The sequence below is a fragment of the Phodopus roborovskii genome, unplaced genomic scaffold, assembly GCF_943737965.1.
Source record: "Phodopus roborovskii unplaced genomic scaffold, PHOROB, whole genome shotgun sequence".
Lineage (NCBI taxonomy): Eukaryota > Metazoa > Chordata > Mammalia > Rodentia > Cricetidae > Phodopus > Phodopus roborovskii.
The window spans coordinates 17,128,235-17,145,212 of NW_026126480.1; the positions used below are offsets into that span (position 1 = coordinate 17,128,235).

At 38.7% G+C, this 16,978-nt stretch overlaps 2 protein-coding genes across 2 annotated transcripts; both read left to right on the forward strand.

Moving 5' to 3' along the window:
* The first annotated feature begins 2,223 nt into the window (after positions 1-2,223).
* On the forward strand, positions 2,224-3,009 carry LOC127228166 (high mobility group protein B1). Its single transcript, XM_051192641.1, has one exon. It carries the CDS (start codon positions 2,350-2,352, stop codon positions 2,986-2,988), a length of 639 nt encoding a protein of 212 aa, XP_051048598.1. The 5' UTR covers positions 2,224-2,349; the 3' UTR covers positions 2,989-3,009.
* Positions 3,010-13,620: 10,611 nt separating this feature from the next.
* LOC127228128 (olfactory receptor 10A2) lies at positions 13,621-14,586 on the forward strand. The gene has a single exon (XM_051192603.1). It carries the CDS (start codon positions 13,621-13,623, stop codon positions 14,584-14,586), a length of 966 nt encoding a protein of 321 aa, XP_051048560.1.
* Positions 14,587-16,978: the final 2,392 nt, after the last annotated feature.

Sequence of the window (16,978 nt, forward strand, 5' to 3'; positions counted from 1 at the left end):
AAATTGAAGTCTCCCAACAATACAAGTCATCAGAGTTGGTACAAAGCAAAGTTGATTGTCCAGTGGAATTCTACTGCTGCTCTGGACAGCAGCCACTCCATAAACCTGCAGAGAGCTGGATCTTGTGATTCAGAGGTGGCCTCTTGCCAAGCTAAGCTCATCAGGAGGTTTAGTTCTGCTGCCTGTGCCATTACCCTCTCCATACCTGATTCTGTCTATACACCTAAGGTCCCCCCCAAGGCCCCATGTAGGCCACTGGGAGTCTCCATCTTCTGCACTCCCTGTGCAGCAGAGTAGTTAATTAACAACTTTTTAATGAGCTCATGGATAGTAACTGCTCATTAATAAATTGATTAGTCTGCAGCTCCAGAGACTAAGGAAATTGAGACAGGAGTCAATGACAACAGCTCTTGGCCAAAGAGTAAGTGCATCAGAATGAAAAGAAAGAACTTTTCTTGGCATACTCCCAGACTTTTACTGTTTGACCTCTAGGGTCCTTGCAGCTCCCAGAGATTGTAATTCTGAAAATGTAGACCTGGAGGGACCAGGGCCTTGGTGGGATACAGAGAAAACAGAGCCTAGTGATCCCAGGTTTGCAGCAGCTCTTGGACTAGAGAGACACTTGAGGAAGTCAGATACCCTTCAGGGTTTCTGGGATGCTTTGGAAATAAGATGTTGCTCTTGGAACTGTTTAATATCTTGTCTTCTGTATCTACAGATGCTCTTGTTGTTTTCCCTTAATATCCAAGTACAAATTCCTTGTTTCCTATGTCCTTTTAGACTGTATTCTAGGGATTCACTAGCTTCTTTCCTCTTTTGTGCACATTCCTCGGATACCCCATCCATTCTCAGGGTTGCAATGAATCATCCCTAAAGAGATACGTCTCAGACACTGGCTTTTATTTCCCACAAAGATCAGTAGTGGGGCCTACTACTACAGTAATGCTGTAGGTTTATACATTCCTTAATCCACTCTCTGTAACTGCCTTGAATTCTTTCTAAATTTGCATATATCAGTCATTATCATGCATAAACCCATTATCTCTTCCTTCATCTTCAGAATTAAACTAATATTCTTTGTCACAAAAACTTATTCACAGTTCAGTTCTGCCTTCTTTTTTATTACATTTCTTATTACACCCCTCCATTAGTTGAATAAGCTGTCGATTATTGTCATTCCACAATTACAGCATTGGTAATTTATCAGGTTTCTTCTTTTTCCAAGGGAGTAATATTAGTTAAAGGCATTAACTTGTAATTGATGCTAAATATGGGCTACATCTGTGTAATGCCCTTAACAAGGATGGACAGAAAGTACAGAAGAGGACAAAGTAATAAATACCAGAGTCTAGGTTGAAAGCTGTGAACACTTACCCCCAAATACTGTGTTCTTTGTAATATATCTTATTCGGCACTAATATGCAAAGACTAACAGGAAGGAGGAAAGGAAATAATAGTGACTGATAGGGGATGTCAAAAGTCTTCAGGTGTGTCAGAAAGAGAAAATGTACTGAAGCCATTAAATGCAAGTAGATGAACTATTAATATATACAAAGAACTATTTCTCTGAGGTCATGGAACCTGAAAAGATGTGTTTATTTTATAAATAACACTACTTGGAACAGAATGGTTCTTCAATGAAAGTATATTTTATTATCACATTTTTGTGTCTTTTCTCAGCTCTTCTGTCTATAGGTCCATCTTCCCTTCTCCCCCCGCCCCCACCACCCCGCAAAATTGCTGCTATCTTCTTCTTTTTTTAAAAGAGCATTTTTTTTATTATATCGATCCCAGTTCCCTCTCCCTCTTTCCCATGCCCCCAGATCCCCCCTCCCATCCCATCCCCCACCACCACTGCACAGGGAGGGTGATTAGGCCCTTCCTTTTATCCCATCTGCCCTATCCCAAGATGACCCTAACATCTTCAACTCTGTTTTCCTTTCTATGACTGCAATTACACTTGGCAAATCTAAGCTCATCTTCCTTTATGTACATCATTTTTCATATATCTTATATGATAGATAATATGCATTAATTACATTGTGCTACATTTCATAGATACAGAGGATACAGTGTGTGAAGCTTATCAATGTATCTTTATTTCTAACACTAAATTTAGTGTAACTCCAACTCCAGAAGGTGTGATCCACTCTTCCAGACACTATGAATAGTACACTCACATACACACATAAGCACGTGTTTAAAAAATAAAAATCTTGGAGGCTGCGTCTGGCTCCCGCTCTCACAGCCATTGCAGTACATTGAGCTCCATAGAGATAGCGCCGGGACAAGCGCAAGCTGGACGGGCACTGGGCGACTCTGTGCCTCGCGGACGAAAATCAACTGAACATGGGCAAAGGAGATCCTAAAAAGCCAAGAGGCAAAATGTCCTCATATGCATTCTTTGTGCAAACTTGCCGGGAGGAACACAAGAAGAAGCATCCGGATGCTTCTGTCAACTCAGAGTTTTCCAAGAAATGCTCAGAAAGGTGGAAGACTATGTCTGCTAAAGAAAAGGGGAAATTTGAAGACATGGCAAAGGCGGACAAGGCTCGTTATGAAAGAGAAATGAAAACCTACATCCCCCCCAAAGGGGAGACAAAAAAAAAGTTCAAGGACCCCAATGTACCCAAGAGGCCTCCTTCGGCCTTCTTGTTCTGTTCTGAGTATCGCCCAAAAATCAAAGGAGAACACCCAGGCTTGTCCATTGGTAATGTTGCAAAGAAACTAGGAGAGATGTGGAACAACACTGCTGCAGATGACAAGCCGCCCTATGAAAAGAAGGCTGCCAAGCTGAAGGAGAAGTATGGAAAGGATATTGCTGCTTACAGAGCTAAAGGGAAACCCGATGCAGCGAAAAAGGGGGTGGTCAAGGCAGAAAAGAGCAAGAAAAAGAAGGAAGAGGAAGATGATGAGGAGGATGAAGAGGATGAGGAAGAGGAGGAAGAAGAGGAAGACGAAGATGAAGAAGATGATGATGATGAATAAGTTGGTTCTAGCGCAGTTTTTTTTTCTATAAAGCATTTAACCCCCCTTTACACAACTCACTCCTTTTAAAGAAAAAAATTGAAATGTAAGGCTGTGTAAGATTTGTTTTTAAACTGTACAGTTTCTTTTTTTGTATAGTTAGCACACTACCGAATGTGTCTTTAGATAGCCCTGTCCTGGTGGTATTTTCAATAGCCACTAACCTTGCCTGGTACAGTCTGGGGGTTGTAAATTGGCATGGAAATTTAAAGCAGGGTCTTGGTGCACATCACAAATTAGTTATATATGGGGACGGTAGTTTTTTTTTTTTTTTTTTTTTTTTTGGTTTTCTTTTTTTGTTCTGGGTTTTTTTTTTTTTTTTCTCCATCTTCAGTTGTCTCTGATGCGGCTTATACGAAGATAATTGTTCTGTTAACTGAATACCACTCTGTAATTGCAAAAAAAAAAAAAAAAATTGCAGCTGTTTTGTTGACATTCTGAATGCTTCTAAGTAAATACAATTTTTTTATTTAAAAAAATTAAAAATCTTGCCAACACTTTATACTCCTCTCCCAAAGACAACAACTACTATTAACTTCTTAGAGATTATGTCTGAGATTTTCTAATAGTAAGGTTTGTTTATGTATTGATGGTTTTCTTTTTATGAAATATATACAAGTGTGTTGCAGCTATGCCTATATATCGTTCTTCAGCTTTACCCTTTACATTTTTATTTATTGCTGTTGTTCTGGGTGTAAAGTGTGGGTTGAGGTCAAAGAGCAATTTTATGGAGGTGAATCTCTCCATCCACTTTTACATGGTTTCTCGAAATTGAGATTGGTTCATAAGGCTTCCCCAGAAAGTGATTTTACCCCCACTGAACCAAATCACTGGCCTGTTTTCTTGACTATTTAAAAACAGAGATTTAAAAGAAATGATAAGTTTAAACTTACAGAAAAGGTGTGGTGGTATAACAAATTGTAACAACACAGACGCTCCTGCTGTTCACACCTATGTTAAAGTCACTGATTTAGTCCCATATCCTTAGTTTTCATATCATTCTTTCTGTTCCAGGGTCACATCTAGGATACCCCTTCATATGAAGCCACTGTGTCTTACTAAGGTTCTCTTGGCTGTGCCAGTTTCTAAAGACTTCTCTTAAAGAATTCTAAGCACATACTTTGAAAAATGCCCATGTTCAGGATTTGTTTTGCAGTCTTTCATATAACAAGACTTGGTTTATGACTTTGAAAAGGTGAATTACAAGATGGAAGTACCATTGTCATCACATCCATCAAGGGCACATCATATTAGGGCTGTTGATCACCCAGTGGAAGAAGTGCTTATCAGGTGTCTGTTATAAAGTCTCATACACACACACACACACACACACACACACACAAACAAACAAACACACACAAACACACACACACACACACACACTGTACTGTTCATGGGAAAAGCCACTGTTCTGGGCCACCAGTCAAAAAAGGTTGGAAATTTGGCTGAAAATGTGGCTGGGTATACCTCTTGCCACACAAGGCTTGAATTCCAATCTCCAGAACCCATGTAAAGCTTCATACAGCAGGACACTTCTTTAATCTCCTACTATGAAATGTGAGGAGGAGACAGGAGAATCCTAGAGGCTGGAAGGCCAGCTAGCAGAAAACAACAAGGAGACCTTTCTTCAAACAACATGAAAAGTAAATTCCAACATCTAAGGCTGTCCTCTGATTCCCTCACATGCATCATGGCATCATACCTCTGCACACACTATACACATACATCTCACACACACACACACACACACACACACACACACACACACACACATACGCACACCCCATAAACCCAAAGTATGAAGCATTATAGTCTAACACTTGTGTCAACATAAATACTTTGGAATCTTTCTGCAGGAGAAATGTGTTAATTCTCCTCATTTCATTTTATTTCCTTACCCAATCATGCATTTATATCAATATACACTCATGAATTTTAATCTTCATTATTATCTATTACTACTATGATTTTTTCCTAAAATTATTACAGCTTTGCCTATTGAAAGCTATTTGGGGGCATAGAGGTGGCTCAGCAGTTAAGAGCACTTGCTGCTTTTCTAGGGTACCCAGGTTTATTTCCTAGCACCCACACTGAGCATCTCACAACTGTTCCAGGGTCTCTAATTCCTTTGAACTCCATCAGATCCTGCACTCATGTACACATACATATACACACATAAACATACACACAAATAAGAAAGATAAATCATTTAAAGTGCTATTTTTTAAAGTTCTTGGACATCTACAATCTATGCCTCTTTGACATGACCCAGTAATGACCCCTTTTTTCTTTCCTTTTTATATTTAATATTTTAAAAATTACTAATTCCTTGATTAATGTATATAATATGTATTTTATTATATTCAGCAATTTCTTATCTCTTCCACTTATCTCCTATGAAATATTTATTATGCAAAGATATGTTGTATTTGTTTAACTATGTAAAAATATGTTGCAATTTTATGTTGCAGAATATTTGTTTAACTAGGTAAAGATGTGTTGCATTTGTTTAATTATGAAAGATGTATTGATATTTTACCTTGCCTGCCTAAGGTACCTGACTGGATTAGTAAAAAGCAGAATGGCCAATAGTGAGGGAGCAGGTATAGGAGGAACTTCTGGGCAAGGAGAGTAAATAGGAGACAGAATTTAGACTCAAAAAAGGAAAGAAAAAGAGATGCCAGGGAGAAGGGAGGGGCTAGACAGACAGGCATGGGAGAAGCAGGAAAGTATAACATACAGAATGAAAGAAACATAAAAAGGCCTGACCCAAAATATAGATGAATAGAAACATGTTAAATTAAGTTAAAAGAACTAGTGGGACAAGCCTAAGCCAAGGTTGAGCATTGATGATTAATAATAAGTCTATGTGTCTTTATTTGGGAGCTAGTTGGCAAATCAAAGAAAATTACAAATACAGGTTTCCTCTCACTGCTCCTAGATGCCTTCTTCTTCCCAATAAATGTCTTTCTATGTTTTTAATGACCCACTTACTTTAACTAGAGTGACTTACATAGGCATGAGTGCAAGGTTACTTATGGGAACATGGGCAACTTACAGTGGCTACAGTGCTGAAAAGAATCATTCTTATCTCCTCCATCAGCCATTAATATGCAATAGCTTCTAAGCTGGGTATAGCCTGATAAGCCCTTACCACTTATTCTGGAATGTTGAGAATCTCGATCATGTGCAAATATTATACGTACAATATCAGATTCTAAGTTCATGAATGTTGTGGCCATGTTATAATGAGAAGACTGAATTTCACTGTACTCCTCCACATATTCTATCTCTTATATTCTTTCTACTTCAGGTTCCACAATGTTCTCTAAGCCTTAGTGGGAGGAAGGTGATATAGACATAATATTTAGGGATGAGAACGAAATCTTATTCTTAGTACTTCAACCAGGTATGGACCTCAGCATTAATTTCTGTCTACTGAACAAAAATTATCTGGCCATAGCTAAGAGTAGTTGTAATATATTGGTATAAACATAAACATAAGAGCTAGAGAGATGGTTCAGCAGTTAAGAGCATATATTGTTCTTGTAGGAGACCTAGGTTCTGTTTCTAGCATCCACACACTGGGTTACAACTGTCTGTATCTCTAGTTCCAGGAGATCTGATAGCCTCTTCTGTCTTACAAGGATAACAGACATGCACATAATACCTATCTACTTTTAGGCAAAACACTCATACACATAAAAAATTAAAATAAAATATACATTTAGAAAGCAGTTTCATAAGCTCATTTAAGAAAACAATACTAGTTGGTGTCCACATTAGGCACAGGTATTTTCTCCAGCCATGTTTCTTTGAACCAGGCTTACAGTACCATGAATAAATTTCTATCTGTAGATTAGGACTCAAATCCAAGCAGATTATGAGTGGTTACTGCCATAACAATTATACCACTATTTTATCAGTGGACACATCTTGCCTGGAAGGTCAGTATTGTAGCATGAATGTCCTCTTCCAGTAGCCTGCACAGCACTTTGCAGCACTATGAAGACATGCTTGCCAGGTGGGAAATTGCAGTTAAATTCCAATTTGAATTCCCTGTGTTCTTCAATCAAAGTGTGAAGTGTCTTCAGCAAAATGTTACTGTCTGTGGTGGTTTAAGACAAAGTCCCCCAAAGGGAGTGGCATTATTAGGAGGTGTGGCCTTGGAGAGTAGGTGTGGTCTTGGAGGAAGTATATCACTGTGGGGGCAAGTTTTGAGGTCTCTTTTGATCAAACTTCACTCAGTTTGACACTGAGGCTACTTACAGTTTGCTTCTGTTATAGACAGCACCAAGTCTGCCTACATGTCTACATGTCCTGCCATGATGATAATGGATTGGCCCTCTGAAACTGTAAGCAAGTCACCTCAATTAATTGTTTTCATTATAAGAGTTAGTGTGGTCATGATGGCTCTTCCCAGCAACAGAAACTCTAAACACTGTCTAATTATGATGTGTGACCAGGAGCACTATCAATAGTCTGGATTGTTTGGGGTGCTTCTGGGGTGTCCTTCACCAACAATACATAGGAATATATTCCACTCTTGGCCCCTTTTGTTTAGTATCCTATGGCTTCTTGGAACAATGTTGCCTACCCATGTATGGTATTTCCTTTGAGAATCTTTTTTTATTATATTTTTAATAATCACACAAAGTAGTGGTATTCCTATGGCATTTCATTTACCATTAATGTTAGTTAATACTATTTTCTACCCTCTCTTCTCCTCCAAATTCTTACTTCTATTCCTGCTTAGACTTTTCCACCCCCAGTTTATGTCCTCTACTTTCACATAAAGCATGTTATATTTCATTTAGTATTTTTTCAGTGTTTGCTTTCTGGACTATCAGAGGATCCAAGTTCATGTCACAATTCCTACTCAATCCTGAAAACAGCCAGCACTTCAAAGAACACCAATTCCTTTCTTAGAAAGAAGATATTAGAGAAATCTGAGTATTAAGTTGTGGTTGTTTGAATAAGAATGACCCTATAAGCTCATATATTTGAATGCTTAGTCACCAGGAAATAGAACTGTTTGAAAGAATTAGAAGGATTGGGAGGTGTGGCCTTATTAGAGGAGGTGTGGCCTTGTTGGTAAAGGTGCATTCGGGGTGGGCTTTGAGGTTTCAAAGGCTCACACTAGGCTTCTTCATTGTCTTCTGTCAATGGATCAGGATGTGGTTCTCAGCTACTTCTCCAGCACCACATGTGTCACCATGTTCCCACCATGATGATAACAACAGAATAGTGACTAAGATCTAGGTCTTCATCTTAATTTTGACATATTAATATATTTTATAGTCAAAATTTATAATTTATAAATGTTCCTTTTGGTGGATTTAAGATAGTGTCTATATTGCTTTGAAATTTAGTGGTGCATTTATTTGATACTGAAATTTAGAACACTATTAGGAATTTTGCATTCTGTAGTAAAATGACTTTAATTCTGCCTTGTCTGGTAGACACCAAATGGCAGATGACACAGGTATAACATAACCCCAAAGATTCAGGAGGGATAGTGGCTTCTACAAAGGCCTTCTGGGCCAATTTAAATTTCTGTTTCCGGCCAGACAGGAAATGTTGAAGGCAAGGCCAAAGACAAGGAATGGATCCCAATCATCAAGCTTACCCACATAGACAAGAACTTAAAGCTCAATTCCCTACCCTCTGTGCCCATCAAGAAATTTGAGATTATTGGCTATTTCTTGTGGATCTCCCTCCAGGATGAGATTTTTAAGATTACACCAGTGTAGAAGTAGATTCATGCTGGCCAAAAGACCAGGTTCAACGCCTTTATTGCTATAGGTGTTACAAGGGTCACAGTGAATATTATGCCATTTTCTCCATGTGAAGGACCACCACCTTGACCAAGCTCTCAGTGTTCCTGTGCAGAGAAGCTAATAAGAAAAGAATATAAACAATTACTACACTGACCTATACAAGGTGACAGTCCACTGTGGCTCACCTTATCCAGGACCTAACAGCACTGGCAACACAGATGCTGCTAATGGCTAGTATGGATGACTCCTCACTTCAGCCAGGGGTTATATTGCTAAACTGAACAACTTCATCAAGATTCTCATGCCATCTTCAAGACATATAGCCACCTGGCTCCTGACCTTTGAAAACATGATCATCATGGTTTCCTGTCAGGAATTCACCCACTATCTTGTAAAACCTACACCAGGATCTCTGAGCATAGGAACCTAGCTCTAGCTATAGCTACAATATAGGACTTTTATACAAGAAAATAAAATATATATTTTATACAAGAAAATAAGCATATATAAAAAATGTAATTCTGTATATTTCTGCCTTGAATTGTTGACTAGCCTCTTCAGATTGAATAGCCTGGAGTAACCTGAACAATTAGGAATCAAGGACTTTGCCTCCTTATTCCTAGAGAATATCAGCATAGAACAGGATAACTAAAAATGGTTAATCTAAGATTAAGACCTATATATTTGGGATCTTTTTCCTTTATAGTCTTATATCTCTTATGTCCTAGACTTCTAGAAGCCACTTGGTCTTATTTACTGCTAGTCTACCTGAAGATCCCACTAAATATGGACTAAGATCACTTGGTGGTGTGCTTACATGCCATACATGATGTGCTGGTTCAACCCCCAGAACTGTACACATTAAGCATGGTGGTCTACAACCATGATCTACAAGTCATGACAAAAGGATAAGAAGTTCAAAGTCATCCTCAACTACATAGTGACTTCAAGGCCATCCTGGACATCATAAGAGCCCATAGATAGATAGATAGATAGATAGATAGATAGATAGATAGATATATGTGTACATTATACATGTTTATAAACTGTTACCTGTTTTAATAAAGATATGCCATTTTATTTCATCATATTATCACTTCTTTCAAATGAGAAAATTATCTTTAATAAAAATGGAAACTGAAACTCAGAGAGTTTAACAACAGTGCTAAGCATCACAAGCAGAGAGTCCTGGATCTTGGGTTAAATTTAAGACATTCAGCTGCAGGCTGGTACACACTGATGATGCTTCTCTTCACTAGAGTTTGGTTTTCTTTCTTGGACCTTATCCTGTTGGTAGTGAAACTTCAACACATCCACAAAGGACAATGGATTCAAGAAAGGTCAGGTCCCATGGAGAATAAAAGAAAGTATAGTAATACCTGGGGGAAACCAAGGTTCCAATCCCTTGATCTAAAACCAAGAACAAAAGAGACACAGCTGAGGACAGCTAAAGCCATGGATTTTCTGTGGTTTTCTTCAGCTTCTCTTGGTCCTGTAAGTACAGTGTAGTAAAAGAAGCATCTCTTAACAGTTTCTTCAGCCTTCTTCAGCTGTATCTCATTTAACATTTTTAAGTATTAAGAGAATAAGTATTGGTAAATGCATAGGAAGGAAGACAAATGGAATGAATTTATTATTGGTTATGCTACTTAAATATTGTCACTGATTCTATGATTTTAACCAACAAATATGCAAAATTTTTATATAAATTTCCAGTCTTCTTAAACAAAACTTGTCTTATCAATTAACTGTAAGATATCACCATATATGATGTCTTCATAATTACTATTGCCTTGTCATTCATTTTTAGTTAGCACTCAAAGTGATGAGCTCCATCAAACAGTACCTCTTTTGAAATGCATTCAAAGCTTATTGTTATTCTAGATCTGACAGATTTTTTTAATTTGGTATAAAATTATGTTCATTTTATATGAATAAGTAAGTATGGTAATTTTGTGGAAGATATGACAGCAAACCGATATGATGAAGATATTTCCAAATATCCATTCATCCCCTCATCATAAAAGATTCCTTCACAATGCTACTTGTTGCCATTGGGTAAAACATGACACTTTAAAGATATAACCTACTTTGCATTTCTTGTTTTATCACTTGAGATTAGGGTTAAGGCTACCTGCATGCATTTCCAGTAAGTGGGGCAAAAAAGTCCAGAATATCCCTTCTCCCAAGGATAATAGCTTTAAAAAGTTACATACAATACCACATAGGATGGCAAAATTTCCTTAAAAATGGATGACAGTAAGAAATGTTCTCTTTTTCCCATGACTTGTGATTTATAAGGGTGTTTTAATTTATTTTGAATTGTATAATTGTTTTTCTAATCAAGGTACTGAACCAACTTTTCCTTATTCTTCCCCTAAAATTAATTAAAATAAAATACAGATCAGTTTATTATAGAAGTCACTATGTAAATTTTTTAATTCATCACTTGTATGACAGCTGGTTTTAAGAAGAAAGAAGGTTTCTACTTGAGAATTTCTGCTACATTATTGATCCTTCTACTATTTTATAAGACTTAAGACATTACATGCTTCAGGAAAATCTTTGATCAGTTTAGCCATAATAATTCTTTTTTTATTTATTTTATATAACCAAGTCCATTTAAATGAAAACAAACATTTATAGACAATATTTGGGAATTTAGGGGTCATTCTTTCCAAACTACTTCCTGCTGATAAGGGGCACTGTCATGGGGGATTCGAAGAAGATTCAGAAATCCTGGCTGTAGTCTGTAAGGCTGCTTTGTCCAGCTGTTTTGAATGTAGGATCACCTGGTACTCTGTTTCAGGTGGTCTGGCTTGATCAAACCACATTAGTCTGGAAGGAATCCACATCTTTTCATTTTCTGTGGAAACAAAAATAGAAATCCTTTTCCCCAGTAACTTGTCCTTGAACTTAAATATTTGGAGTCAAAGCATTTTTTTAATTTAATTTATTATTTTATATGTCGATGCCAGTTCCCTCTCCCTCCCTCCCTCCCAACTTCCCTTCCTTCCTCTCTTCTTCCCTTCTTCCTTCCCTCCCTTTTACCCTCTCTTCCCTCTCACATGCACTCTAACCACCCTCCCCTCCCATCCTCCCACCCCAATTCCATATGTAGGGGAATGTCATCCAGTAGGGGTCATGTAGGTCTGACAGGTCATGTGAAGTAGGGACTAGGGCTTCTCTCCTATCTCTAGATTAAGGCAGTTATCCCTCCATGGGGGATGTGTTCGCAAAGTCCTTTTGTGCTCCAGGGATACATCCTGCTCAGTCCTTCTTAGCCATAATAATTCTATGACAACAATATTCTGATCCTTTGTAGATGCTTTGGAATTTTAAAGGAAGCCTTGATCTTCACATTATCCATCAATAACATTAAGCTTTCTTCATTGAGTTTTTCTCCTGCTTTAGAATCTGCTGATAATGAATACTCATGAGAAAGGTAAGCATACAGCCTGCTTTCCTTGCTTCTGCACATACAGCTTTTACCCCTCTCCTTCATTCTCACTATACCACTTGGTCTTACAATTGTCAGTGACCTTTCTCCATGATGTGTATGACCATGTCATTCCATGCTCCAAAATTCAGGTGTCGTCTTCATTTACAAAGTAAAAGTCCAAATTTGTTAAAATGGAAAAAAAAACCTCAAAGTATAAAATATCCAACAACATTATTTTTGCTATTTACTGTCAAAATGCTGATTTGGTGTGTTTTTTAACCAGTTTGTTTGCTGTGTCTTATTTTTGAGACAAGTTTTACTCTCTAGCTTAGGTTAGCCTGGAACTCATTGGCGTTCCAGATTGACCTGTCACTCATGGTCATTGGCCTCCCATATGCTGGGATTACAAGCATGACCAACTACACCCCGACTCTAAACTTCTCTCTTTCATTATTCATAATGTTTTTCTTTTAGATTTTTTTCTTGTGATTATTCCCTAACTGTGTCTAGTTTAATAACTTTCATTTTCCAACTTTATTTCATCATTTTTTTTCTTTAGAAATTAATATCCTAGATTGCAGCAATGGTACTATGGAAAGAGCTCATTGATAATCAGCAAATTTAGGACCAAATAATAGAGCTAGAATACAACTAGGTTTAGGGAACCTTCTGAACATGTTGATGTTAATGATATGGGTTCTCTTCATTGTCTTTGCCTCTATCTTTGTTGCGATTATTTTTAGAAATTCCATTAATTCTCTGAAGCATGAATGAACAAGTCCTCAGGTAAAAGTAGAATTCTGTAACAAGACTCTCTCTCAGAAAAGAAAAAGAAAATATGTCCTTATGTTGCTTCTCCACAATTTCTATGAGGTCAGTGTGATCAACAGGAAATAAATTTCAGGGAGATAGGACACATAAACTGGTCTCAATAGAGACTAGCATACCACTCACCTCTCAAAGTCAAGACTTATAAAAAGTAGGAAATCATTAGTTTGCCTATGTACTATTACAATTATATTTCTAGAGTTTTAGTAAATGCCTATTTGTGGGGTTGAAATTATCAATAATGAACATATTGCATGTATTCAAAGGTATCACAGCTCCAAAGATATATCCTTCAATGCCCCTTCTACAGACTCAGGGATCTGCCTATGTTTGCCCTTCCTAGGTGTGAATGTGCAAACAGGAAAAAATCCACTTCAGGAGCTCCCTCAGGAATGAATCAGCTTGGGCATCAGAAATTTGTCCTATTCCAACAGATCCTGATTTTTACTCTCTCCCTGAAACTAATCAGTGGTTTGGAGAGGAAAATTCCAGAATCTTATTTGTGCAATCAAGACTCTGTCTTCATGAGCATGCTGAAGATGTATGCCCATATCCATGGCTGCAGGAAACTGGTCAGCAGTAACTGAGTTTGTCCTCATGAGCTTCTCTTCCCTGCCTACTGAAATACAGACCTTGCTCTTCCTGACATTCCTAGCCATCTATCTGGTCACTCTGCTGGGAAACAGCCTCATCATCCTGGTGACATTGGCTGACCCTATGCTGCAAAGCCCAATGTACTTCTTCCTCAGGAACTTATCCTTCATAGAGCTTGGTTTTAACCTGGTCATTGTGCCCAAAATGTTGGGGACCCTGATTGCTCAGGACACAAGCATCTCCTTCCTTGGTTGTGCCATTCAGATGTATTTCTTCTTCTTCTTTGGAGTGGCTGAATGCTTCCTCCTGGCCACCATGGCATATGACCGCTATGTAGCCATCTGCAGTCCCTTGCATTACCCAGTCATCATGAACCAAGGCACACGGGCCAAACTGGCTGCTGCCTCCTGGTTTCCAGGATTCCCTGTAGCCACTGTGCAGACCACATGGCTCTTCAGTTTTCCATTCTGTGCCAACAACAAGGTGAACCACTTCTTCTGTGACAGCCCACCTGTGCTGAGGCTGGTCTGTGCAGACACGGCACGGTTTGAGGTCTATGCCATTGTAGGCACCATTCTGGTGGTCATGATACCCTGCCTGCTGATCCTATGTTCCTACACTCGCATTGCTGCATCCATCCTCAAGATTCCATCAGCTAAAGGGAAGCACAAAGCCTTCTCTACCTGCTCCTCGCACCTCCTCGTTGTCTCTCTTTTCTATGTGTCTTTAAGCCTTACATACTTTAGACCTAAATCAAATAATTCACCTGAAAGTAAGAAATTGTTATCACTGTCCTACACTGTTTTGACTCCTCTTTTGAACCCCATCATCTATAGCCTGAGAAATAATGAGGTGAAGAATGCTCTCAGTCGGACCTTCCACAAGGCCCTGACCCTTAGAAACTTTATCCTTTAAACTATAGACTTTAAAAGGTAATATTGATATTTATTAAATGGAGAGCATATATTTGGATTCATATCTACCTCTTATTGATCTCTGTTGGGATGAGTTCCAGTTTCCAATATGGCTTTTGGAAATCTCAATAGAATAACAAAACACACACACACACACAAATGTAGTTTAAACCTATTATTTCTATCTATACAAAATTCCTTTACCTGCCAATTATGCCTGACAAGTGTGTATATTTATTTTTTTATTTAGTTTCTATTCATTAAATCTGAAATCCACCTAAACTTTGAGGCAAATAAGGCATAAAAGGAGCAGGGAACCTAAGGGAGGTGGACTGTTAGTATTATGAACAGTTGAGGTGGGGTTCTCCTGAGTTTAAAAGGGATTTCCCAGTGGTTATGATGTGCACAAGTCAGAAGTATTGAGGCTGCCCATAATTACCTTCTTCCTAGTCTTGCATTCCTGTACTCCATCTGTTTCATGCTTCAAAATGGAATCTTGAAATTAACAGGCAAATGGATGGAACTTTAAGAAACCATCCTGAGTGAGGGAACCCAGTCACAAAAAGAGGAACATGTTATGTACTCACTCATATATAGATTTTAGACATAGAGCAAAGGATCACCAGCCTATAATTCACACCACCAGAGAAACTAGGATACAAGGAGGAACATAAGAGATTCATACAAGGTCCCTCACAGAAGGGGAGAAGAACAAGATCTCCTGAGCATGTTGGGAGTTGGGGGAGGTAGTGAGTGGAGAGGGAGGAGAAAGAGAGGGGGAGGAGAGAAGAACATGTGGTACCAGGAAGATTGAGTCAGGGGGACAAATAGATGAGAGCGAGAGAGAGAGATACTATAATAGAGGGAGCCATTAATTATAGGTTTGAAGAGAAAACTGAGTCTAGAGAAATGTGCAGAGAACTACAAGGATGTCTCCAACTAACAATCTGAACAACAATAGAGAGGCTACCTTAAATGCTCTTCCCTGATAATGAGATTGATAACTAACTTATATGCCATCATAGAGCCCTCATCTAGTAGCTGATGGAAACAGAAGCAGACACCCACAGTTAAACACTGAGCTGAACTCCTGTAATCCAGCTGCAGAGAGGAAAGAGTGATAAGAAAAGGGGTCAAGACCAGGCTACAGAAACCCACAGAGACGGCTGACCTGAACAAGGGAGAGCTCATGGACCCCCAGACCAGCATTGTACCAACTCAGACCCCCTGAACATGGGTCTCAGTTAGAAGGCCTGGGCAGTCTAAGGGACCTCTGACAGTGGAACCAGGATGTATCTCTGGTGCATGAAAGGACTGTGGGAGCACATTCCCCATGGAGGGATACTCCCTTAGCCTAGAGGCAGGAGGGAGGGCCAAGACCCTACTCCAAATGATTTGACAGATTTTGATGATCCCTCCTGGAAGGCATCACCCTCCCTGTGGAGTGAGGGAGAAATGTGACAGGAGTGTGGTTGGGGACATGGGAGGGAGGGAGGGAGGGAGAGAGAACTGGAATTGATATTGATATGTAAAGTAAATTTATATATATATATATCAAAATGCCCATGCTTTAAACCTTTTCTGTGAACCCATACTTGCTATCCAACCATTCCATCTTGGCAAGGCAGATGAACTTGAAACTACTTACGTTTTGTTGAGCATTTGACATGGGCAAAAGAACAGGACCTATATGCTTTGGGATGAAGTTCTCATCTTCAAATTTCTCCCTATGCATGGACTTCCTGACAGTGTCATTATGGCAAGTAAAATCACTAACACATGAGTCTTGGAATAATTCTGTGAAAAGCAGAACCTTTTATCACCAGGTCCTTTCTCTACATGCTCAGAGTATGAAAGTTTTCTTCTGGAACTTTGTCTACAAACATCTCAAAGGAGATAACCCCCACTCCAGTCAACATCAACCACAATATCAGAGAACACTGGAATTGATCAAAGCTGACAGCAAGTGGCTACAGAGAATGGCAGTATCAAAGCCTTTATATTCTTTATTAACTGGTTCTGTTGGTACATCAACAGTTCAGTGCCAATGATTTCAAGATTCCTTTACTCCTGTATAACACACACTTTGAACATTAGAAAACAGCTAGTTATTTTTACATGGGATCTTAATGCATTAAAAAAGAGGGAAAAACTCATCCTGAATCACAGTCATTTCCTTTTCCTTTGTATAGTTCTGACTCTCCATTTCTCTCATTTAAAAGTCCTGATCCCTCCCCCAGCATCAGTCTCCTCATTTCCATGATTCACTATTTATGCCTTTGAGGCAATGCTAGTTCTTCTAAGCTAGTTAGGATGCATCAAAGAACAGTAGCTCAATAAATCACCATTTTCTTCCCACTGAATTCTTCCCAGAAAGAATGTTCTGAGATTCT

Coding starts and splice junctions, on each gene's coding strand:
- LOC127228128 (XM_051192603.1), top strand. CDS start 13,621: ATGCCCATATCCATGGCTGCAGGAAACTGGTCAGCAGTAACTGAGTTT.
- LOC127228166 (XM_051192641.1), top strand. CDS start 2,350: ATGGGCAAAGGAGATCCTAAAAAGCCAAGAGGCAAAATGTCCTCATAT.